The sequence below is a fragment of the Amblyomma mixtum genome, chromosome 3 (genome assembly GCF_055824585.1).
Source record: "Amblyomma mixtum isolate Tamu chromosome 3, ASM5582458v1, whole genome shotgun sequence".
Taxonomy (NCBI): domain Eukaryota; kingdom Metazoa; phylum Arthropoda; class Arachnida; order Ixodida; family Ixodidae; genus Amblyomma; species Amblyomma mixtum.
The window spans coordinates 60,904,124-60,927,113 of NC_143014.1; the positions used below are offsets into that span (position 1 = coordinate 60,904,124).

At 40.9% G+C, this 22,990-nt stretch overlaps 1 protein-coding gene across 3 annotated transcripts in view; it reads left to right on the forward strand.

Moving 5' to 3' along the window:
* LOC149350371 (L-fucose kinase-like) overlaps positions 1–22,990 on the forward strand; it is a 56,040-nt gene that overhangs the window by 17,466 nt on the left and 15,584 nt on the right. Inside the window, exons 11-24 of one of the 3 annotated variants that reach the window (XR_016290358.1) lie at positions 2,063–2,236; positions 3,144–3,251; positions 4,301–4,408; positions 5,741–5,856; positions 7,094–7,171; positions 8,419–8,555; positions 10,417–10,574; positions 13,562–13,708; positions 14,392–14,556; positions 15,427–15,461; positions 15,552–15,652; positions 17,997–18,043; positions 20,376–20,513; positions 20,595–20,689. Coding sequence is in view for 2 of the 3 variants with exons in the window: in XM_089579382.1 (XP_089435508.1) it covers positions 2,063–2,236; positions 3,144–3,251; positions 4,301–4,408; positions 5,741–5,856; positions 7,094–7,171; positions 8,419–8,555; positions 10,417–10,574; positions 13,562–13,708; positions 14,392–14,556; positions 15,427–15,461; positions 15,552–15,652; positions 20,376–20,513; positions 20,595–20,689 (1,560 nt within the window). In the remaining variant the exon portion in view is untranslated. Of the gene's footprint in view, positions 1–2,062; positions 2,237–3,143; positions 3,252–4,300; positions 4,409–5,740; positions 5,857–7,093; positions 7,172–8,418; positions 8,556–10,416; positions 10,575–13,561; positions 13,709–14,391; positions 14,557–15,426; positions 15,462–15,551; positions 15,653–17,996; positions 18,044–20,375; positions 20,514–20,594; positions 20,690–22,990 lie in introns of those variants that run through there. The other 2 variants (XM_089579382.1, XM_089579383.1) reach the window with 2 other exon arrangements.

A 22,990-nucleotide genomic window follows, 5' to 3' on the forward strand; every position in this document is an offset into this window, starting at 1 on the left:
TTGCTCGGCGCAATGCTGCACGCTCAGCTGCACCATGTGTATGCTTAGAAGGCTGACAAGCACTCGAGCATTGGAGAGGAGCTCAGCAGTTTAAACCAAAATACTGTAAAACATCCTCTTTTATACTGAAATGTTATGGAAGAAGCAGGACCTTCAGATACCCATGCAATTTGGCAAGCTCAAAATCGGAAGTGAAAAATGCCTAACCACTCTCACATTGCAGCGAATGCTTAAACATTCGCATTAAACACTCGTAACTGTACTGCGAGTTATTTCGACCTCTCGTAAGAAATGTGCACCTGACCTGCAGGGCCATTATTCAGCATGTTCTCTTTCTCACCGCAGTTGGCCGGTGCTGTCGACTATTACAAAATCGTCGGATCACACCGTGACCACCTTTCAAAACAAACAGTGCTAAACATGGATGACATGAATGCAGCTGACCACATGCTTTTGTTGACAGACGGACTGACGGAAGCAGTCACTTTTAAAGGGAGGCGAAATGCTAAAGGACTGTGCACTTAACGATGTCAGTGCGAGTTGAAGAACCCCAGGTGGTCGAAATTATCCAGAGCCCTTCACTACAGCATCCCTCGTAACCTGTGTCTCTTTTGGATATTAAGCCCCATAAAACCAAACCAACCAAATCAGTGCTTTAAAGGGACACTGAGGAGAGCACTATTAATATTTTTTTTATAGTAAAATCCGATAGTTCGGCATGTCATGGCTTTGTTGCCACTTGGCCGGCAGCGAAAGATGCATTTATTTCTAAGAAATTTGGATTCGAAGTTGAAAAAGTTTTTCCCGCCGCTCTGATTCAAACTTGGGATTCGTCTATGACGACAGAGGACTAAGAGACGTGAAACATGACGTGCACATGACGTAACGCAGACTCCGTGATTTCTGGCTGCCAGCAGTGCGGCCTAGCAGCAGCCGAAAAGAAAGCTACCGCCGGCCGCACGTTGAAGGCATCTATCGGCTATTGCGGCCGTCGCTACAGTCGCTTCGATTACGTTTGCACTGGCGTTTTGCCAGCGTTACGATGGATCTCGTTCTCAAAGTCGTCAACGAAGTTCTCGCAAATAGACACCTTTAGCATACCGTGTACCTTGTTACCGCTAGCGGAATACCGGGAGCCCGCCTACCGCCGGAAAACAGGCGCTGATTTGTCCCGATGCTTCAGGAGCGCGCGTAGCAGCCGGGCACGTGGCGCCATCTGGCGACGTCAAGGAGATTTGCGCATGCATTGGCTGCGCCTCAGTGATGCATGGTTTCTCGGTTCCTGGTGTTGCTAGAACCATTCGTTCTAGCAACACTGTTTTGTTCTATGATCTCATCACGCTTGTACTTGCGAGTTTGGCCTGTGGCGGCGATACCTGTATTTTGGTTCTTGCTCTTTTCTACGTTACAAGAGCTTTGTTGTCAGTATGAGTGGCGTTTTTGTAATCAGGAGCTGGTATTCTGTCGATACAAGCCAACTTCAATTTCTCCTCAGTGTCCCTTTAAACACGTATGTAGCTAACAGTCATAGCTGCATATTTGGAACACTTGTGATGGCTGTTTCACTCATTGTGTTGGTTAGAAGAATTGCTCTTGAATACTGTTACGTTCTCACACAGTTAGCCATTATGTTTAATAGTTTGGCTCACAGTATCTAAAGCTGGAAGTAAAGTTATTTGGGCAAATTGGCGTTGTTCCATGACTTAAATCATTGCGAGAGACAAAAATATGCAGGCCCACAGGCCCATGATTTCTTTGTCTTTGCCTGTGTGTTCATATGTTATGCACTGTTACATGACATTAAAGTTGAATACAGCAGGAGTTCTCCCCAAATGCATGGTAATGTACTCAGTGCTAGCCTGACTGCATATAATTTTAGTACTTTCATCTAGTTGCCATACTTTATGTGCTGCTGTTGTCATTTATAATTTTTTTCTTCTCTTTAATTACACGTGTGTTGTTAGCCTAAGCAGTGACATCCTTTTGTCAGTTTTCTTCCTTGAACTGTAGTATAAATGGCCCTGTTATTTAAAAACATGTATCGTTCCTTAATTCTGCACAGGTCAGCATCAAAAGAATTGGGAAGTGTTCCATCCTTATGAATACTTTCATAAGGTGTGAAAATTGTTGTATTGGAAGCAACTCGTTATTAAAGGACTGCCGACTGGAAGCCTCTGAAGTTGTTATTGGCAACAATTGCTACATAAATGGGTTGACAGTAAACATGAAAGATGAGGTAAGAACAAGGCAGGCACTGACTTTGGCGAATTCAAATCACATATCTATAGTGGTCCATCTGCTCTGTGACAGAGGCTTCAATCTGGTGGTGATCACTTACCACAAATACGCATTTGGAGCACCTTCATTCCAGCCAGACCAAACTACTAGGTGCATTTGTGACTAACATAGAAAGCATCTGGCATTCCTTGTGATCTCCCATGCACGTTGTCCACTACAGAATGAAGTGACAGGGAAGTACAAGCAGGGAGCGCACCATTAGAGTAAATACGTCACAAAGAGTTTCAGTCAAACCCACTGATTTTGGCAGACCAGTCCGAGCTGCTTTATAGAGCAGCCCTGGTTTGACAACTGCTCCTAATGTGCCAATTGGACCACGTGACTCACGATCCCATTCTGTCACCGGGATAGCCTTGCATCAAAGCGATCAGAAAAAGTCCATGTGAAAGCCCTCAAGTCTGTGATTGGAGTTCACCATTAGTCGGCGAATTTTTTTTTTCCTTGCTCCTCAAAGTAATTTTGTGTTCTTTACTAGCGAGTTTCGCAATGTTAAACAGCGTAACCAAGTAAAATGCTTTGAAACGTTAAAGACTAGAAGACGATCAGGTGCTTACTAAACATGCGATTGCTGTGAGTAACTGCTTATCTACTTTTTTTTTTGTGTGGGCACTGTTCAGTTTTCACCTTTTTTCTTAACAGATATCTTCAAAAGTAGTTCTCTGTGAATGCTTTGGTATTAATGATTGTAGCTTTCCTTAGCTGCCTGCTCGGAAAACTCGTAGTGTTGACGCTTCTTCGGTTCAGCTCCTCTTTTACATTGTCGGTTCAACTAGTCTGTTCAGCTCCTCTTTTACATTGGAAAACACATGGCAGACTTGATAAAGCCTTTTTTTTCTGACTTTCAGGCCTTGGTAATTCCGGCAAATACTTGTGTACTTCAGTATGAAATCCATTTGGAGAATTTTGACACAGCACCCGTCGTCATCGCATTTGGAATGGATGACCACCTCGGGGTAAAACAGCATGGCTTTATTGTTCATGGTTTTTTTTTTCTTTAGGTGATTTGAGGGACAGATTTTGTGACGGAGAGCTGGGAAATCTGTAGCTTGATCTTGACACTGTAAATGACACACCTGAGGCAATGGCTTGGTGGCTGTGCCATTTGGCTGCTGAGTTCAGTGTTGCAGGATTGAATCCCGCTGTGGCAGCCACATTTCGATTGAGGCAAAATGCAAAAATGCTTGTGTGTGGTGGAATGCATATTAAAGAAACCCAGCAGGTGGTTGAAATTAATTTGGAGCTCTCCACTACAGCATTTGTCGCAGCCCACGTGCAGCTTTGGGACATACCATACCACACTTCATGATTGCATGATAATGAGCACACGTGAATACTTTTATTTTATATGTTTGAAAAGGAATCAGTGGGGCCCAGCAGTGAGGCCTGTCATTAGTGTTGTATGTTGCTGTTTTGTAGGAAGTGTGAGTGAATGTTGCAGGGGCATGGGGATCCTTGACACATTTTAGTACCTTAAATGGTAAATGGTAAAGAACAGCCGTTATACTTTGAGGTTAAGTCCAACTTTTTAATCATCAGTGCGTCACCTTTTACCTATTAGTGTATGACTCTTGAAACAAAATGTGTACATTTTGTGAATACTTAAGACATTGTCTCACTTTTTGGCTGTTGGTCTGATTACTGAACTCGGCACTTTTTATCTTCTCACTCCTGCATCTTAAGTTAATCTGTAAGTTTGAACCGTGGCCTGCCCAGTTTGGAATGCTGAGAATGCTAACAAAAACACTATGCTTGCCATGAATCCTTTACATACTGCAGCTTTATTGTGCGAGAAAAATAAATTTGAAAAATGAAAATGTGTCTTGTGCAGATTTATAAGCTTTGAATATATGCAGCAGCTTCGGCCCATGAATCTGATTTTTTTTTCTGCTTTTCCTTTTTCTTCTTTTTTTTTTTCAGTCATAACTTCTGCATAGCAGTGTCCTTATTTATCATTTAGTTGTCTTGTTTGAAGACATACATTGGAACTTTTGTTAACTTTTAGGTTCCTTTTCCGGAAGAAGAGTTTCGTATATGCAAGCGCACTCTCCAAGAATTCTGTGCTCTTGCTTCTGTGACCAAAGATGTCTTATGGCCAACATCGACAACTCAGGTTGGGTTAAAATCTCAAACATTGTCGCGCTACCAGTTTATTTGCAGTACAAAATGTAGAAAGCAATCAACAGAAAAAGAAAGCCGGATAGACTTCGGCCAGAGGTGTCTGAAGTAGGTTTGAAATAGTGGCACAAGTTCTCTTCTCAAAAGAATGTGGGAGAACCAAATGAACAGTGAATGAAGCAAATTGAAGAGAACAAAACAGAAGTAATGAATACTAATGTGATTGGCATGTCATGGGGCGAACTGGAAAAATGTAGATTTGCACTGTGTAAAATGTGCTTGTTTTTGGATTTGTTTACTCATTTTTTAAAGAAATCTACAACTGAATTTTAAGAACCCAATTTTTTTGTGTGCAACAGGAAACTTGGTGCCCAAAGAGTCCGGCTCCGCAACGGTTTCATTAGAAACACTGCAGAAGGTTCTTACTGAAAATTTTAAAAGCAGTGGATGTACCCGCTTTTATGTATCCCGATACTGGAAACCTTGACCGGCGAGCACTGTAGCGATCGCATGCCAGCAAAAGTGACGACACACAGGCATCCTAACACATGGGGCTCAACATCGAGCCCTGTTGGCGTGCATTCGTGAAAGAGCCTGTATTTTTTCTTTAACTTATGCAAAAGATTGGATTTGTGCAGAAATAGGGTGATACTAAAGGAAGCGATGAGCTGAAAACTAATCTATTTCCAGCTGCTAGACAGTACTGACGTAGTTTTATTGTAGTGAAGTGACCATTTGTGTTTCCATAACCAAAGCTGTTGCAGCACAGTGACATACACCACGACGACAGTTTTAGCCAAGAAATGCAAAATATACTGTGGTGCCATCTACTACAAAAATTCAAAGCATTTCATGTGCGATGCAAACGGAGCGTTACTTTTCACCAAAGGGCATGAAGGGGATTACGTCAACCTTAATAAAATATGACAAACATTTCTGAAAGAAAAACTAATGCACACATAACAACTTACAGTAATATCATTTAACTAAGATATGGTCACGAAGTGGATTTCACCAATGATGCTTTAACCGTAGGATAGCGCTTCAGCTTGTTTTGTGCAATGTTCAGCGGCAAATTAAAATGATAAATCCTCTTTTCTTCAGTATTATAATGCTCAGTTTTTGCAGTATAAAGCAAGATAGTTTAATTGCCATCGTAATCTCTCTCGTTACACGTTTTGGTCAGTTGTTGGTCCCTTTAACGTTTGTCTAAGCTTGTTCGGATAGGTGCATGCAATTCGTTGAGTAATGAGTTATGATCATAACTCACACTTTGAGAATTTTACTCTTGTTGCATGGCTGTCAACAGAGTTCTAAACTTTTGCAGCTGGGACAGCAGCAGGATTGCCTAATGACTGCAAAGTTGTTCACATGGGGCCAGGAGAGCTTTCGAGATGCATTGTACCTTGTTGGCACAACCCAGTGTCAAGAGCACGTGGATGAGTGCGGCATGCTTCCTTTATTTCCTTTTATTATTATTTTTTAGTGGTCTTTTTGAGGTGGGCATAGATTTCTGTGCAAGATTTGGCTCATGATGGCTACAATTTAAGTCATGATGTCACACTGACTGCAAACTGCACACTAAAAACTGCTATGTGCTACAATATGGTATTCACACGTGTTCTTATGTTGTGCCATAAGATCACTGTTTCATAAAACATGTTTGTCTGGAACAGCTTGTCTCTAGTTAAAAAATCTATTATTTTTCTGAGAACAGCTGAGTTTCATGTTAACATGTTAGCTTTTTTGTCGCGTGCATGTTTTCTGCCTGCTTGAGAGAGTAGAGTGAAAATCTTGGAAGAGATGCATTCCACTTTTTTTGTGTATTTGCAACTCATTCACTCATTTGACTCATTCCAACTGGATTAATTGGAGGGTTTTATGTGGAAGTTGAACAGTATGCGCTTGTAAAATTACTGAGAATTTTCTTTTCAGCAGCGAAACAGCAGTGAAAATAATCTTTGGAAATACTAGGCAGAGTATAAATGCATAATTACACTAGACAAAAGTATGTGTGTAATACGTACTATTTTCTGAACCCCCTTATTAAAGGGGATGTGGATCTTGAAATCACAAAATATTGCGAGAAAGTCGCTTGTTGGAGAAGCAGTTTTTCATACTAAATATACTTTAGGCTATATCTCCGCAAGATATCCTTGCTCAGCTTCAATCCCAAAGTCCAAAAAAAATACTTCGAAAGTCGTGCGGCTGAAAAACATTCCACATCACACGATCGCTGTTCTAAAAATGCTCAGCACACAAAGCAGCATCAGCAAAACAGCATCAGCACACAAAGTGCATATTGAGTAGTGCAATTCTGTAAATATTTCTAATAATTTGTAAACATTTTTTTACTAACAGCCTGTAATGAAGAGCGCAATTAAAACCATGAAACACCTTATAATACATTCTAGTTGAGCTATGCAAAATCTAATTGCATATTTGGACTTTACATAAAAAATCACGCTTTCATGGTGATGATGATAACGATGCCACTGTAACTGAAAAAAAAAAAAATAGTTTTGTGACCAACACCCCCCTTAATGTCAGATACTGTGAATGTTAATAGTGTAATCTGCTATCATCAAAAACTAGGGTTTTATGCCACATTGAATTTTGCTGTGTCTATGCTAGTAAAGCGCTTTGTGGGAATATTTTCCAAGTCTTTGTTTTCATGTAGGTGGAAGAAACGCAGAAGGCTTTCTTTAGTGGATGTGTTGGTGCACCAGAGCCTGAAGGAGCAATTTCACAAGTGCTGGTAGGTGGATATATTTGAATATTAGGCTCAAAGAGGTGTGCAGTTGACTCTTGGTGAGTTGGGCTCAAAAGAGACTGAAAATGTGTTCAAATTATGCAAAGTTCAAATTAAGTGTCGCTTCTTTTAATGCATTTGATGTCAACTGGCTCAAAGCATATGCTCAGATAAACCAGAAATTCATATTAAGTGACCTGGTATTACCAAGAGTTCACTGTGATATTAACGGTGGCTTAAGAGATGTTTGAACAAGGAGGTTGGTGGACAGGTGGATAAGTGTGTGTCCTTGCGAAGGGAGAGGCACATGTAAAAACAACTTTACATCTCAGATGAGACACAAACTGAAATTTAAAAAAAAATAGCTTTAAAGTTTTTTTTTGCATGTTTGTACGTTCTTGCTTGAACTTGCATTCTGATAGATGCAGTGCCTACAACCTCTGTGCTAAATGCACTGCATTTATGATCAGTAGCATGTGAAGCACGCAGCTTGCAGGAAATCTTAGCACACTATATGTTGTACGTTATCTTACCTGTGTAACATACTGTATGTTGTATATGAGGATCCATAGCGCACAAAATTGAAGGGACACAACACAACCCACTACCCACTAGCCCGAACCATGACCCTTCTAAGTATGTTGTATGTTATCTGTGATGTATATTGGAACTGTATGTTATCTGTGACGTATAATTATTGGTGCCATGGTCTTTAGTCCGGTATATTAGTTGCATGGTTCTCATGCTGACACTGTGGCTTTTATTTTGATGCAGTAGTTTTAGCCTGCATTGTTTGGCAATGGCACTTGGGGTTTTAATTCTAGTATTAACATATCTAATGATTTCTTTAGTAGCCAGTTGACTAATGTAATAATCTAGTGCTGTGTTGCTTTTTCCTTGTAATTTTTACGGTGTAGCACAGAAAAAGAACCGGTCTGTCTAATGTGTGCAAATGCATATTGCAATTTAAATTTAAGCACGACGTTTGACAAAGAAGCATGTGACTGTTCATTATCAGTTATTAGTTTCATTATTATTTCTTGGTTTTCTCACTTCATCCTGGTCACAAGATTTGGCTTCATCTGTGTGGTTTCGTGCACTTGAATATTTTCTTGTGCAATGTAGTGTTTGCATTTACACAGTATAGTACTTACTACATGTGTTTTTGCTCGGGCAGGTGCAGGGAAAAGCAATGGCATCCCGCATTTTGATGAATGCAGAACTGATTCACCTGATGTTGGCTTCTGTTGCAGGAACATCTTTTTTTGTGTTGCAAGTGACATCACTGAGAAGACGCTTTTGGAGAAATCAGATGTCCTGATCACCCCTTACATGAATGCAGCCTGCGCCTGTGGTCGTGAGGCAGACCTGATGGCTGTGCTCGATTCGGGTATGTGACACTGAACTTGCCCTCATACTTGGACACTTGGCTCACAGTGAACAGGGTTAGTTTGTTATACATAACTTGCACTAAAGTGTATCATTGAAAAAGCAGCCATTTCTTTAGCTGCTAGTAAAAATAGGTCAGGGAGGGAGGGGAGGTTTGAAACAACCGCAGGTCAGCTGGAATACTTAAGGTAGGTTACAGAATATAATCAGTTTGAAGGCACTGCCCTGCTCCTCCTGGCTGAATGTTACTGCTTGATGTCAAGTACATGCACAGTGTGGAGGACAACTTCTGCAAGTTGGTTTCAGTGGTTTTTAATGGAGCATCCGTTTGGAAAAATGAATGTAAAAGGTTAAGGACTGATGAATCTGCACATAGCACTGTTTTTTTTTTTTTTTTTAGGATTTCTCTTTGCCTAGGCTTACTAGACCTAAAGTTTGAATCTTTTTTGTATGGTTTCTAGCTACCTATATACTACCATATTTACTCGTGTAATGAACCCACATTTTTTCCAGAAAAGTTTCCATCATTTTTGGGGGAGGGTTCATTACACGGGGGGTAAGTTTCTACGCATTTTTTTTGTAAGAATCGAAATTTCATATCATCTGCCTGCCCACTTGCTTGTCTGTCTGCCCGTTTGTTTGTCTATTCTTCCCTCATCAACAAAAGTATGGGGTTGACAAGTTGCATGCCCACATCACCTGCATTCGTGTCGCCAGTGTTTAGCATCGTTCTCTTCAAAATGTGTTTGCTGTATCACGCCGCAATCTGACGATTTTGTGATAGTCAACGACACTGGCCAATTGCGGCAAGATAATATGAACATGCTGAACATCGGCCCTGAAGGTCAGGTGTGCGTTTTTTACATGAGGTTAAAAAAAAAGAAAAAGTGGGAGATGGGTTCATTATGCCAGTGGGTTCATTATGCGAGTCGGTTCATTGTGCAAGTGGGTTCATTATGCCAGTGGGTTCATTGCACGAGTAAATGCGGTTTATAGCTCCTGTGCCATCTGACCTGTCTTTTGAACATTTGTTTTGGGCAGAACAGTTAACCGCTAACAGTTAACAGAACATATGAAAGGCTTGGATAATATACAGGGGCACACTTTACACCTGATTACTGTGCTGCATTTTTATAGTGCACTCAGGAAAACAGTACCAAGACTTCCCAGCTTGTAAACGTTTTGGCCATGACTAAGCTGGAGCACTTTCTGTCTTTCACCTCGCATAGCAGTTCGAGTTGTATATTAAATACTGAAATGTGGTTTGCACAAGTGCTTCGGTAGTATATATGAAGAGGTTAAAGTTCAGTTGTGCTGTGGGACAATGTTAACTTCATGTTAATATGTGGGTTCTGAATGATTCTCACATTTTCAAGCTAGAGTAAATATTTCTGTGTTTAGTTGGCATTTGGACACTGTGACATTTCTGCCTAGAATAATTAAGCTGTGAAAAAAAAACTCATTTTCTGTAGCAAAATTCATGGTTTTTTAGAGCACACTTTACTCACCCAGCCACTTACTCTTTCATTCCCCACTAATGCATGCACACTTTTTCAGCATTCCAGGGCTACTAAACCTCTGGTATCACCTTTACCTCATAGGTTTAATTTCTTCACTGGTATGAGCTGCTTATGACATTTTGAATAAAAACCAAATTCCCATTTTACCTTCACAACTTTATTGCTTGTATACACTGTGGTAAACATTTGATCATCTGTATTTTATTTCCTTTGTCAGTGTTTATTGTCCTGGTCGTATGATTTTACTTCTTCACTGCATCGCAGCTTACATCAAATTGAACCATTTGTCAACCAGCTGATTTTTTTGCAGATAATTTTTGGTTGCTGTTTGTTTTTGTTTAGTTGCTGAAGGAAAAGTGGCTAGCAAAGATCCAGCCATAGCATCCAGAACATTTTCATGCATTGCTGACTTCTTGGGGGCAATGGCTGGAAATGCGGGCGGCTTGAGAAGTGGTCCTGGGGGCAACAAGACCTGGATGTGTGCCTTTGAGCTGCTGATGGTGAGAGCGTCGTTGTGTTATTACCATATTAGCAATTCATTAAGTGTAGTAGAGGACAAAACCAGTGACGGTGCCACGGGAAGGTGAGGGGTGGTGGTCACCACCCCAAAAATTTGCCAGGCCACAGAAAAATCTGCCAAGCACTTCGTTCAGACCCTGATGAGGAGGATGCTTCAAGGTAGTGCAGCCCGCATTGAACCCTTCAGTCGCAGTCCACTGTGTTATGTTTATTTATTTTATTTTTATAAAGAGCAATGCCTCATAGGCATAATGTCTTCATAACATTTCAAGCCTCCCATTACCCCGCTCTCCTCAGCTTCAATGCACCACCCTACCACGAATGTCCTGGCACCGTCCCTCGGTAAAACCAACTGTAAGATCATATAGCGTGTGGATATATCTAATTTTTTATTCTAAGTAGTTCGTACAAGGTTGATGGAAGCTGTATAGCATTTATTTTTCTGTAGGTTTAGCCAGCAAGGCAGGCATTATAATAGCCAGAGAATAGTAATCATTTTATTAATCAACTTGGTTTGTATTAGCTCTTTAAGACTAACTTTAGGCTCATGTTTGGGCTGCAGAGTGAAAGAGGGATCATTCTACAAGACTAAACCCGGTCCCCACCCACCTTTCATTCTCATAGTTATGTGACATTTGGTTCTCTGAGTTTTTGAGTTTATTACAAATAATATTTTCGCTTTTCTGACAAAATTTTATTGTTATATCTCGTCAACATTTTTTTCTTGAATATATTTCTCCCGTGATTTTTGTGAAAAGCCTTCAGGGTTAAAAAAATGTGGCAGAAGGCTGGTTCAACATGCGTTGCGTTTCTGCTGGCATGCTACAGGTCAAAATGTACTTAGATTTTTTTTTTTTTTCTGCACGAACAAAGATTTTTTTTTCTGAATTTTTGTGATGCAGTTTGCCGTAGACATGTCTAGACTTAGAAGAAAATCTTATACAAGAAATTTAAAATTCATAGAATTGGAAAACGAAAAATGTCTTGACCTGCAGTCTGGTTCCAAAAGTGCAACAAAACAAACAGGCCAAAATAAACGAAACAGTCGCAGAGAAATCGGCTGCACAAAATTAGCAACATGCGAGAAGAACAATATTAAGAAAAAGCCATTCAAAGTTGACCACCACATTTGCTTCTGAAAGCACCATGGTTGTAGTCCTTGGCGTCCTTTGGAATGCTGTGTTTCTTGGCTGCCCCTTTCCGCGCATGGCTTGCTTTTCAGCTGGTTGTAGTCGGCTGTTTCATGCTAGCAACAGCGCACAAAGAACTGAGCTGCCCATCCGTGGCATCCAACAAGCAAGCCACTTCCTGCACATGCGCTGCGAGCAGAGCCTGAAGAGCTTTTATGCCCGTCCATGACGCCTTCCTTGATAACTTCACTCACAGCTGCCTGCAGAGAAGTCTCCTTACCATTCTTGGCCGTTGGCGACTTTCCCTTCTGGCTGCCGTAAAAATGTGCTGTTTTGAACTTCTTATAGTAGCATCGCTCTATGATTGCAGAAGTCAAACCCAAAACCAGCACCTCCTCTATTTTATGGCTCTGCCAAAACGCACAGTATAATTTGAAGCAATCGAGTAAGCATAGAGCACAAGAGCAGATGCCACTTCATGGGCTCTCTTGTAGAATCCGCTGGTTGCTAGGGGCAACCATGACTGCTTATGCTGATGCATAAGCAGTCATATGGCGTGAGCTTGAAATCAACTTTTGCGTTTTGTATCATTGATCCTGGAGGTGGAGTCAAGCTGGGATGGCACATTTGAAAGCGAGGAAACAAGCTTTCCACCGAGGTTGCGGAACCGCAAAGATGCCAAGTTTAGAAACAAATGCCCATTTTTTTACCTTTTCAAAACATAGGGCACACACCACTGTGATTGGTAAAACAATTTTTTTTTTAGTGCTGCCCAGTAGATTTTAGCAGAGAAACTTCGTGACAGCATAAAAAACGACCCTTATGAATAGATATTTCGACTTTTGAAAAGGGAAATTTTTTGTTCATTTTTCATAATTCATAATTTTCATAATTTTTCATAATTCATAATTTTCATAATTTTTTTAATAAGCCGTGCCCCCCCCTTAAGTCATAACTTTGACACTCGGTATTTGGAAGTACAGGTTATATAGAGTTTCAAAAATCCTATAAAGGGAAACTTTATATTTCATAATTTTAGAGTAGAAACATATGACCTCATGTTGGTAATCCTTTAATGCCCTGATTATGGAGGAATCAAAGAAAAAAAAATCATTACCTCCACATTATGCTAGCTAATACACCCACATTCAAAAATCAGTATAAGAAATTTGTTGCTGCCACTGAAATTTGAGAAATCGGTATGTCGCTAATTAGTGACTATGGGCATTTGGTCCCTCATGCACAACTAGTCCAGGTTGTGTGAAAGACTAGCTCAAAGGCCTCGAACCAACCCAAAGGCCCAGGAACAGTAGTAAGAAATGTGTTTCTATTTTTCCCGCATTACTTGTCAGAAAATGAGGGACAAGGAGTTGAACGGTGGCTGGAAGTCGCAGATTCATTTCCCCTTTTTCCTTCACACAGCTTCCTCACATTTAATGCCAAACATGCTGATCAGAAAGCACTGGCTACTGAGAACATGTTGACATCAAACCTTGTATGCAAGCTTCATGTAGCAATGAGTGCACGGCGTGCGAGCAGTACGTCTTGAATTCGTGACTCTGGGTATCAAAGGGTTAACAAAAAGTTCATTATGTATGTTTGATTGAGTGGTTTTCTGATCTGTAGTGATGGGTTAAGCCTTTTTGCCATAGTTTGCTCAGTATGAAAGATGTCTGCATACTCTGAGTCGGCTTTCAGAGTAATTTGCTGCTCTGTATGCTTTGGAAAATGCGTTGTCAAATGCTGTTGTTTGAAGTTAAGACTGTAAGCATTACTTGAGGCTCTGTGCATTACATTTAACAGACTTGTATAGAGCAATTACCATTTTCATGTCACAGGAAGGGAAAATACAGGAAGGTGCTCTGGCATTGAAGCAAGAACGTCTCAAATGGATGGACCGTCCAGATCGCATGATGAGGGCTGCTAGGCATTATGAAGGTGCTCTCCAGGTGCTTATATGGAAAGCTGTGCACACTGCAGAGAAGGTGAGCTGAGCAGAAGACATATACATATGTTGGTTTTTGATCTATATAGATAGCGAGCTATGGAAAGAAAAATGATAGATGTAACGTTAAGAGACCGAAAGCAGGCAGAGTGGGTGAGGGAACAAATGCGGGGTAATGATATCCTTGTCGAAATCAAGAGGAAGAAATGGGCTTGCGCAAGGCGTGTAATGCGAAGGTAAGATAACCGCTGGTCCTTAAGAGTAACGGAGTGGATTCCAAGAGAAGGCAAGCGTGGCAGGGGCGGCAGAAGGTAAGGTTGGTGGATGAGATTAAGAAGTTTACGGGGATACGATGGCTGCAACTGGCAACAGACAGGGTTAATCGGAGAAACATGGGGGAGGCCTTTGCCCTGCAGTGGGCATAGTGTGGCTGATGATGATGATGAAATAGCCGTCAAGCTCATTGTACTTGACTGAGGTCGCAACTAGCCTTGTGTGTGTAAAAGCTTGGCTTGTGCTTGAGGTGGTGATTCAGTTGTGTAACCCATGTATAATGGCAACCCATGTATAATTGGGTTACACAACTGAATCACCTTAATCTGGTCCTTTAAATCTGATACTTTTCTTGCTTTATTGTATCATTCCATTAGGTGCAATGTTACTGCTAATGGCACGTCTTTTTGTGTTTTCCTTTCAACCTGACTTGTTGTTCTTGGTTTGCAGTACATCGTAACAGCTCCAGCTTCCCAGCTGCCTCCTTTTGAAGTTTGGGCTGTGGCCGAATGCCCGGCAAGAATGGATTTATTTGGTGGTTGGACAGACACACCACCCATCTGTTATGAGCTTGGAGGCTCTGTGATCAATATCGCTGTTCTGATTGATGGCCAGGTGAGCTGCTGACAGTTTAATGTACACATAGAATTTAATTTTTTCTAAACTGCTCATATCTTGGAACCTGGTTAAAGTAATACTATGTCTTTGCGGAAAGTATCTGGCCAGGTTTAACACTTTCAAAACCTGTGGCCTGATTGGCTTGCGTATCATTTGGCTGTCTGCTAGAGGTAACCGCTGTGCATGAATCATTTCCATCTGCTTGATCAGCAGTTGTCATTCAGTAATGTGGCATGCGCTGTGAGCTTCGCATTTAGCAAGTTTGAGGGAATTAATTTGCGCATTCGCATTGACATCACTTCGCGTTCCTGAAGTTCGTGTGACAAGAATTTTTCTGTATTTCGAATGAATGAGTCCAGGCTCCAGAATTGCTTGAAGAGTTTCTAAAAATGAATGTGTCCAAGCTAGAAATGGAAACTCTGATCAGATTGTTCCATCATTGTGAACGCGACACTGGAACTGCCTTACACATTGTTCAGTTGCTGATTGCGGAGGCAAACATGACAGTGCACTATGGTCTCCTCTAGCAGACGGCCAAATGAGAAGCAAGCTGGGACACAGGTTTTGGATGAATCTGCTCGCACACTTTGCAGACAGACTTGGTTAGTGATTCACGTTCACTTCCTTGTTTATTTTGCTGCTGTACTGCCGCAACCAGCATTAAGGCATCTGTATTGAGCTGGCTTCAGTTTGTGGCCACATTTCATGTGAGGAAAGATGGCCTTGTACACACTGAGGAAATCTAGGCTTACCAAAATATCACTTCCTCCCCACTACTTCTCGCTGTAATGTCATTCGTAGTCCACATTAACTATGATACATGAAATGCTGCGCACACATTTAATGCATCTTGTCATTGCTTGACAGAAACCAATTGGAGCCAAGGCACGAAGACTGCATGAGTATGTAGGACCCTTTGAAACCAACCACACCTTTTCAGGGTGATGTCAGGAATGATTTACTATAGTGTGGCTTTCTTTGCTGACCAATAGACCACACATTGTCATCACACTGCTGCACGACCTTGCTCCAGAGAAGATGGAAATAACTAGCGTAGAAGACCTTTCGGATTACAGTCAACCTGGTGCTAGAGGTAAGTCTGCTAAATGGTTGCATTGTTGGCTTATTTGCCACTTTTGAGATGTTTATTAAATTACGTGCTAAATGGCACTGTTGCACTCCGCTGCCTAATGAAATTGCAAAAATTTCAGGAAGGGCATGTATCAGTGGTTGTCATGGCTGTATCTGCTGACGGATTAGATTGAGTAGATGAAGCTGTTCAGAGTATAGAGTTTCTCAGTATTACCTGGAGGAAAAGGAAACACCATAGTCTATGTGAGCATACCTCATCCACCACCGAAATTCCAAGAAGTGCACACTTCATATTTGGGTTGGGTAGTGTTAAGCAAAGAATGTGAATTTCGTTGTGGAATCATGGCTGTGCCACAATGCTCTCTGCTGTATGCAGATTAAATTTTTTTGAGTGGTAGATTTTAACTTTCATAAATGTAATGTAAGTGAATATTTGGTATAAAGCTCGTATGAAAACTATTGCAGCATATCTTGAAGGTTCATCTTGAAAGAAGTATTGTTATGGCCGAGTCCACATTTTCTACTGAACACTACTAGCCAAACCAAATACAAAATGTGCATTTCACAGCATTCCTCCGCTTGCCCATGGTGGATGAACAATTGCAGTGCGTCTTTTCCCTCTAGGAGAGAGAGAGAAAGGAATTTTAATGAGAGGAAAAGGAGGAGAGGTCAGACGGTGGTAGCATGGCAGGCAATTTTGAGAAACCCTATGGCTCCGAGTAATGGCCACCATAGCCTTTGATTTGTGGTCCTGCAATCTTGTTGCACAATGCACAATTTTCGGTGTCCAACCGTGGTGACAACTTGGAGGAGTCGACAGTGCTAAACACATTTTTTTTTTTGTTCGTCAGTCATGTTTTATATCCGTCAGTGTCAGTGTCATATGCAAAACCAAATTGCGAAAATATGCCACTTCATTTTTTGTGTGTTTTTGCTTGACGCTGCCCATTTTGAATACCATTCCTTTTGTCCTGTAAAGTCTTAATGAGGCATCTATACTTGAGCAGCGATTTTTGCTGGCACAAATGGAAAATTTTTTTTTATATTTAAGCTGTGGAGTCACCTTTGCGCTAGCTTTTGCTGCTAAATCCAACTGACATTTAATTCAACAAGCTTTGCTTCAGTTTCTCTTTTAGTTCTACAAAATGGCTATATTTTCAGTTGTTAAGTTTCTTTAATATCACATTTAAATTTTCTTTAACTGATTTCATGCAACATTTTACAGCTGCACGTGAGGCCAGTTTTCAGCATGGCTGGTTTGGACAGTGTTGAATATGAGCCGTCACGTGAGCTTCAGGGAGATTACTCGCAACATACACTTCAATGTTGTTTCGTCATCTCTTCTGCAATTCCAGGAACATATTCTGAACCTCCTTTAGCCATGCTTTCATCTTGAACCTTTGATGCCCAGTATTGAAAATTTGCAACGTACTGCTTGCATGCTGTATACTCATTACATAAGGAAGTTTACATACAAAGTTTAATGTCAACATGTTCTCAGTAGACAGCGCTTTCCAATCTAACTTCCATGGAAAAAATAGGAAGATGTTTGTGGGATGAAAAATCATCTACTGTCCCTGGGCCTTTGAGTTGTTTCAAGGCCTTTGAATCGCTCTTTCACACAACTCAGACTAACTGCACAAAATGGAGCAAATGCTGATTCGTGCTTATTGGTGACATACTGATTTTTCAAATTTTAGGGGCACCAACAGGTTTTTGATATTGGCTTTTGAATGTGGGTGCATTAGCTAGTAGCATAATCTGGAGATGATTTTTTTCTTTGATTTTTTCATTGTTTGGACAATAAAGGGTTGATACAATGCAACATTCAGTGTAGTGCTTGGCTAAAGAGAAGGGAAGTCTTTGATGGTCCAAAATTTGTGCCTGCATGTTCTCGCATATATATAATGTTCAAATTTGATGCCTCGAAAGTTGCTGTATAGTGCACCTCTCTTCATGTCAAATGGGATGTAGTGGCATTGAGGGTGCTGTTTTTATTGACAATTCAGAATCGTTCTTGTAAGCACGAAAAAATCTTGCTTTGTTTTTCGATCCATCTTAGTGTATTGGACAGCTACATTAAGTGACATCTGAATGATGTCTGCAGATTTCTCTTACCCCCGGTGCTGTGTCTCAGTGGCGGTGGCATTCGGCTGCTGACCCCAGTTGCAGCGGCTGTGCTTGACAGATGTGAAATGTAAAAACTGTTGTTTTCTGATATTTGGTGGCATGTTAGGAGTCCACATGGTTGAAGTTAATTTGGAGCTTTTTATTAAGGCATGTCTCGTAGCCTGCTCTGTTCCTATGGCACATAAAAATTCATCAGGCATCATCACTGTCTGCAGGTTTCTCTCGCTACATGCAGTTGCGCTGCAAAATGGTGCACAACAAAGTTAGTATGTCTGAGATTATAATTCCTCTTCATGCTCTAGTTCTGTGGAGTTTATGTGGCCATGATTAAGTGGCTGGGGCACTAGATATAGGTCACTTGAGACTGTTGTTTGAGTGTTTTTACAAATAAACTCTGTTTTTTGATATGACCTTAGTTTTTAGTTATAAACTGCGAGTACTTCGGTTTTTATTCTATGGTTCGATCACTTATCGTCTTCACTCGCACAATTTTTTTATGGTTGTAGCTTTTATATTGCAACCATTGCTCTACACATGACAAATTGTGCAGTAATAACTAGTTTTACTAGTAAACCAGCTAAAATAAAAGATACATGACTTTTGACCGCACAGGGGTGCCACATATATCACTGAAAAAAACATAATTCTTCTGTGGGAAATAATATTCCCTAAATGGTGGCCCCATGAATGTGCACACAAAAGTTTGCAGCCACTGGTCCAGCGGTTCTTCTTCATGCTCTCTGCCGTGGGCCTCTGGACATAAATAAAAATGCAGCAGTTTTTTATTGCATATATTTAGTTACATGCATGCACGGCAAAATGCGTATTTAAATAAAAATTGAAGAAATCTCATGAGAAAGCACGAGCGACTTGGGAGCTGTTTGGCTGCTGGGGACAGAAATCTAATTTAGTCAAATCAGCCAACTCTGAACACTGCTGAGAGAACCCCTATTGTGACACACTTGTTGCAAAGCTGACTACATGGGAGCATAGTGAGCGCCCTCTGACTTCCAATGGCCCTTAGGCTGCGGTAGTGATGCAATTTTAAGAACACCGTAAAAGACAAATGGGCATTATAATGTATGCGGGGTCTGATGAGGAAATATAAGGCAAGATTTGTGGCATCCATGTATTGTGTGCATGTGTACCCCTATAGTCAACTTATAGAATATGGGTTTGGAAGAAAACTAAGTTTCCTCACAACTTCAGCGCATCACTTGGAATTTTTAGGGTGAACAGTGCAGTTTGCTCACTGAGGCTTAGACTGCACATGCCTGTTCCAGGCTGCTTAGAAAGGCAGCATTGAAATTGAGCTTTTTATTTATTTATTTATTTATTTATTTATTTGTACATACTGCAGCGCAATATATGCGCTATGGCAGGAGTGGGGAAAACAAAGCAAAATACTAAAGGTAACAAAATACAACAAAATGTACAAAGTGAGCACAATAAAGTTCAAAACACACAAAAAGTAACAAACAAAAAAGGAACTGTTAATGGCACGGTAGGAATATTCAGCTATTATGTGTCTTCCATGGCAGTTATAAAACTTTGAACTGGAGATGAACGAATGGATCCAGGTAGAGAATTCCAGGCTTCTATTGAACGGGGAAAAAAACTGAATTTGAACAAATTAGTACGTGCAAAATACGGTATTAAATTTAGCTCGTGATGACTTCTTGTAGATGATAATGGTGCAAAGTTGATGTAGTGGTTAACTGAGAGCCTTACCAAGGAATTGACGATACAATGTAAGAATTTTAGTGATTCAGTGTTGATTTTGTGCCCCACATAATTTTGACTGCGGGTTTGTGTACAAGTACAGGTATTATTCCAAAAAAAGCTTTGACCCTCCATTTTGTTTTGGAAAAAATGTACTTAATTTCAGATTTTTTTATTTGCTCATATTTCTCGTGTCATTATGATGCTGAAAATAATTGTCTGATTGCTTCCTGATTGCTATTAACACAAGAACATTTTAAAGAGAAAGATGTTTTAGAGGAGCTTTCCCTCAGTGCAGGTTGCAGGTAATAGATCACAAGTTCTGAAATGTGCATATTTTTTCGAGACACACACTGTAACAAAACTTCGAGTGCCTAGACGTTGTCCGTGCTAGCACAGACAAGGTTTCGCAATACGCAAGAACTACCTTAGTGTGTCATCATCATCGCCATTGTCTTCATCGGCAGAGTGTGTTTCTGATTCAACAGCTATGGTAGACTCGCTCTCAAAGACAAAATTCAATGACCTCAATATCACCACTGTCTGAACTGCTGCAAGAAACAGCTTGTTTTCGAGTAACTTTGCCATCACTGGCATTATTCAGGCATGCTACCATTTTTCGATATCCGTCGCCAAGCCGGATGCATGCCAAAGACTAAAAAACCATTTTTCTATGATTTTTGCCTTATAGTATTAAGAACCGAAAGCGAAACTGGTAGATGAGCCTACCTGGCCTTTGGCAGTGAAAGCAAAGCTCAGTCCTGGGAGTTAAAGGGTTAAAATAGGCCACAGTTTTTGCTAATCTTTGATCGCGGCTCAAAATGCTTCTTGTTGTGAGACGTGACCATTTCTTCTTTGTTTCAAACTGGCAGGTGCTCTCCTAAAGGCATGTCTGATTGGCTCTGGAGTGGTGGAGATTGACAGCAAAAATAAGTTGTCAGAGCAACTTCTAGCACGACACAGTGGTGGCATTGAACTACAGAGCTGGTCCAAATTGCCTCAAGGGTCAGGTCAGGGCAGTCTTTTCTCTCTTGTATACACTTGGAAGTGCACTTGATTATTGCTGGAACTTTATTGCTTGGTTACTACAGGCTTAGGAACCAGTAGCATACTGGCTGCAGCTATTGTGTCAGCACTCTGGACAGCAGTTGGGCGAACATTTGACAAACAAGCTGTCATTCACTGTGTAAGTGATATTCAATTTTTGGATTGTTGTCATTGTACCTTGTGTGCTGGAGCTGTGTTTCAAATGTAAGAGGTGTGCCTAGTAAGTGATGAGAATTTTATTTTAAGAACTGTTATTTTGAAAAGAATTTGCAGTTTGATGTTATGTTTCTCGAGGTTTGATACTTGAGAATGCACACACTGTTTTGAGTGTTTTCTTCATTCTATGTAGCCTTGCTGAAAATTTTCAACTGTGACTGTGTTCAGGAACTGTGTCATGGCTCTTGTCTATTGGCCACAATGTTGAAACGGTGCCCTTTCAAACGTCCTCAGCTTCAGGACTGAAATTTCATGGAGCCCACTCTGGCCTTTAGGATGTATTTGAAACCAATGAGACTGACCTTCCAGGCAAAAACTCTTTGTCATTGAAGTGCAAATTTCTGCATTATCATGATGAAGGATCCACGAAATGGTGGTTTCACCAAGCATATGCATAACTCTCTTCCTTCCTCAAATGATCCAAAACTTCCTAGTAAACCTCCATCTATTGTTTGCCACTTTGATTTGATTTGATTTATTGAGGTTTAACGTCCCAAAGTGACTCAGGCTATGAGCGACGCCGTAGTGAGGGGCTCCGGAAGTTTGGACCCCCTGGGGTTCTTAAACTCTTTCCATACCATGGGGAAAATGGCCATTTTCTGAAGGTTTCAGTACATTTTTTTCCTGTAAAAACTATTGCATTCAATATTTATTGCAATACCCAAAAACGGAGCTGAATAAAGGTGCTTTCTATTCATATAAGTTTCAACAACAAATTGCATGTTGCAACAAAAAATTTTATTTGCTAAAAACGAACTTTCAAAGACGCTTGTATTTAAAAAGAAAAGAATGTTAAAAATTTTCTGAAATATGCAAAATGTTTGTTACTCCATTGGCCACTATCTACAAAAAAAAAAATCATTTCTATCTTGGATAGTATTCATGCTACAAAACAATAACTGGAAACCCTATAGTTGTGCATCGGAGCGTGGCCGCCTGTGTTGCAGGCTGGTTTCCATCGGCACTGATCTGAAAACTGAATCATCTTCAGCACCTCGTAACATTTTCAGGCTCGTTGTTGCACAGGTCGTCGATTAAATCACTCGCAGACGAAACGGAGTCCTGAAATTTGCTGCGTTTTAGAGCGCGTGGCACATGTGGAGGCTGCCAAGCAACTTTGATGGTACCGCATCTTCGGAGCCCATTCAAAAAATGGCGTTTTGTCGGGGCAAAAAAAAGCTTCATCGGAAACAAAACTTCAGTCCTCCCGCTACAAGCCATCTGCGCATCGTGCCTGTAAGCAACGCGGAAGGCTCCGAAGTCGAGCGGCGAAGGCGTAATCTGCGGGCAACTTGGCGGGCAATGAGCGCAGGTCCGCGTCTTCATTTCTTCACAGCGTGTTATAAAGTGCCCCCTCGCGGGACAAAAGAAAACTACATTGGAAACAAAACTTTGGTTCCTTGCCTACAAGCTATATCTCCAGCGTGGTCAATATCAATGCAGAAGGTTCTGAAATCGAGGCATGAAACCATCGTTAGCGGGCTAACGATGCTCAATAGGCATGGTAGGGAAAGAGTTAACGTGCACTGACATCGCACAGTACACGGGCCTCTAGAATTTCGCCTCCGTAGAAATTCAGCCGCCGCAGCCGGGATCGAACCCGTGATCGAACCCACTGAGCCACCGCAGCGGAGGTTTGCCACTTTGATATGAATTTCTTGTGAAAGGTTTTGCAAGAGTCACAAGCAACAGCATTGATTTCATTAACAATTTATTCGCACAAGTCTTGGGTAGGAATCTGTACAGGTAGGTTCCTACCTGGAATTCATCTCCAGTGATCATTCCACTCATGGAGTCTGGCTCACTTGGTAAACAATCTGATGAACTCTTACGACCCATTTTCACACAATATTTCAATACACTGTTGCTCTGAACTAGCCTGCATTTTTCTTTATTTAATTTATTGTTTCCTTAAGGACCCGAAGACATTACAGAAGTGGGGTGGGGGGGAGATGTATTGGTTTGAAATCGCGAACTGCGGGAAAGGCTGCATAAAAAATATACAGAAGGTAAAAAAAAAATTAGCAAACCATTTAAACAGTATGCCACATAACAACCATCTCAACACCTAGGAGCACCAAATGCAGAAGATAAAGTTGCTAACATATATTGTAAGAAAAAATATTTTGCAAACCATAGTAGCACATGCCAAAATGCATCACCGTACCACCTAATGCTGGCTCTTTGGCATTCAGACCAGCGCTCACACATGCACATTTTTATT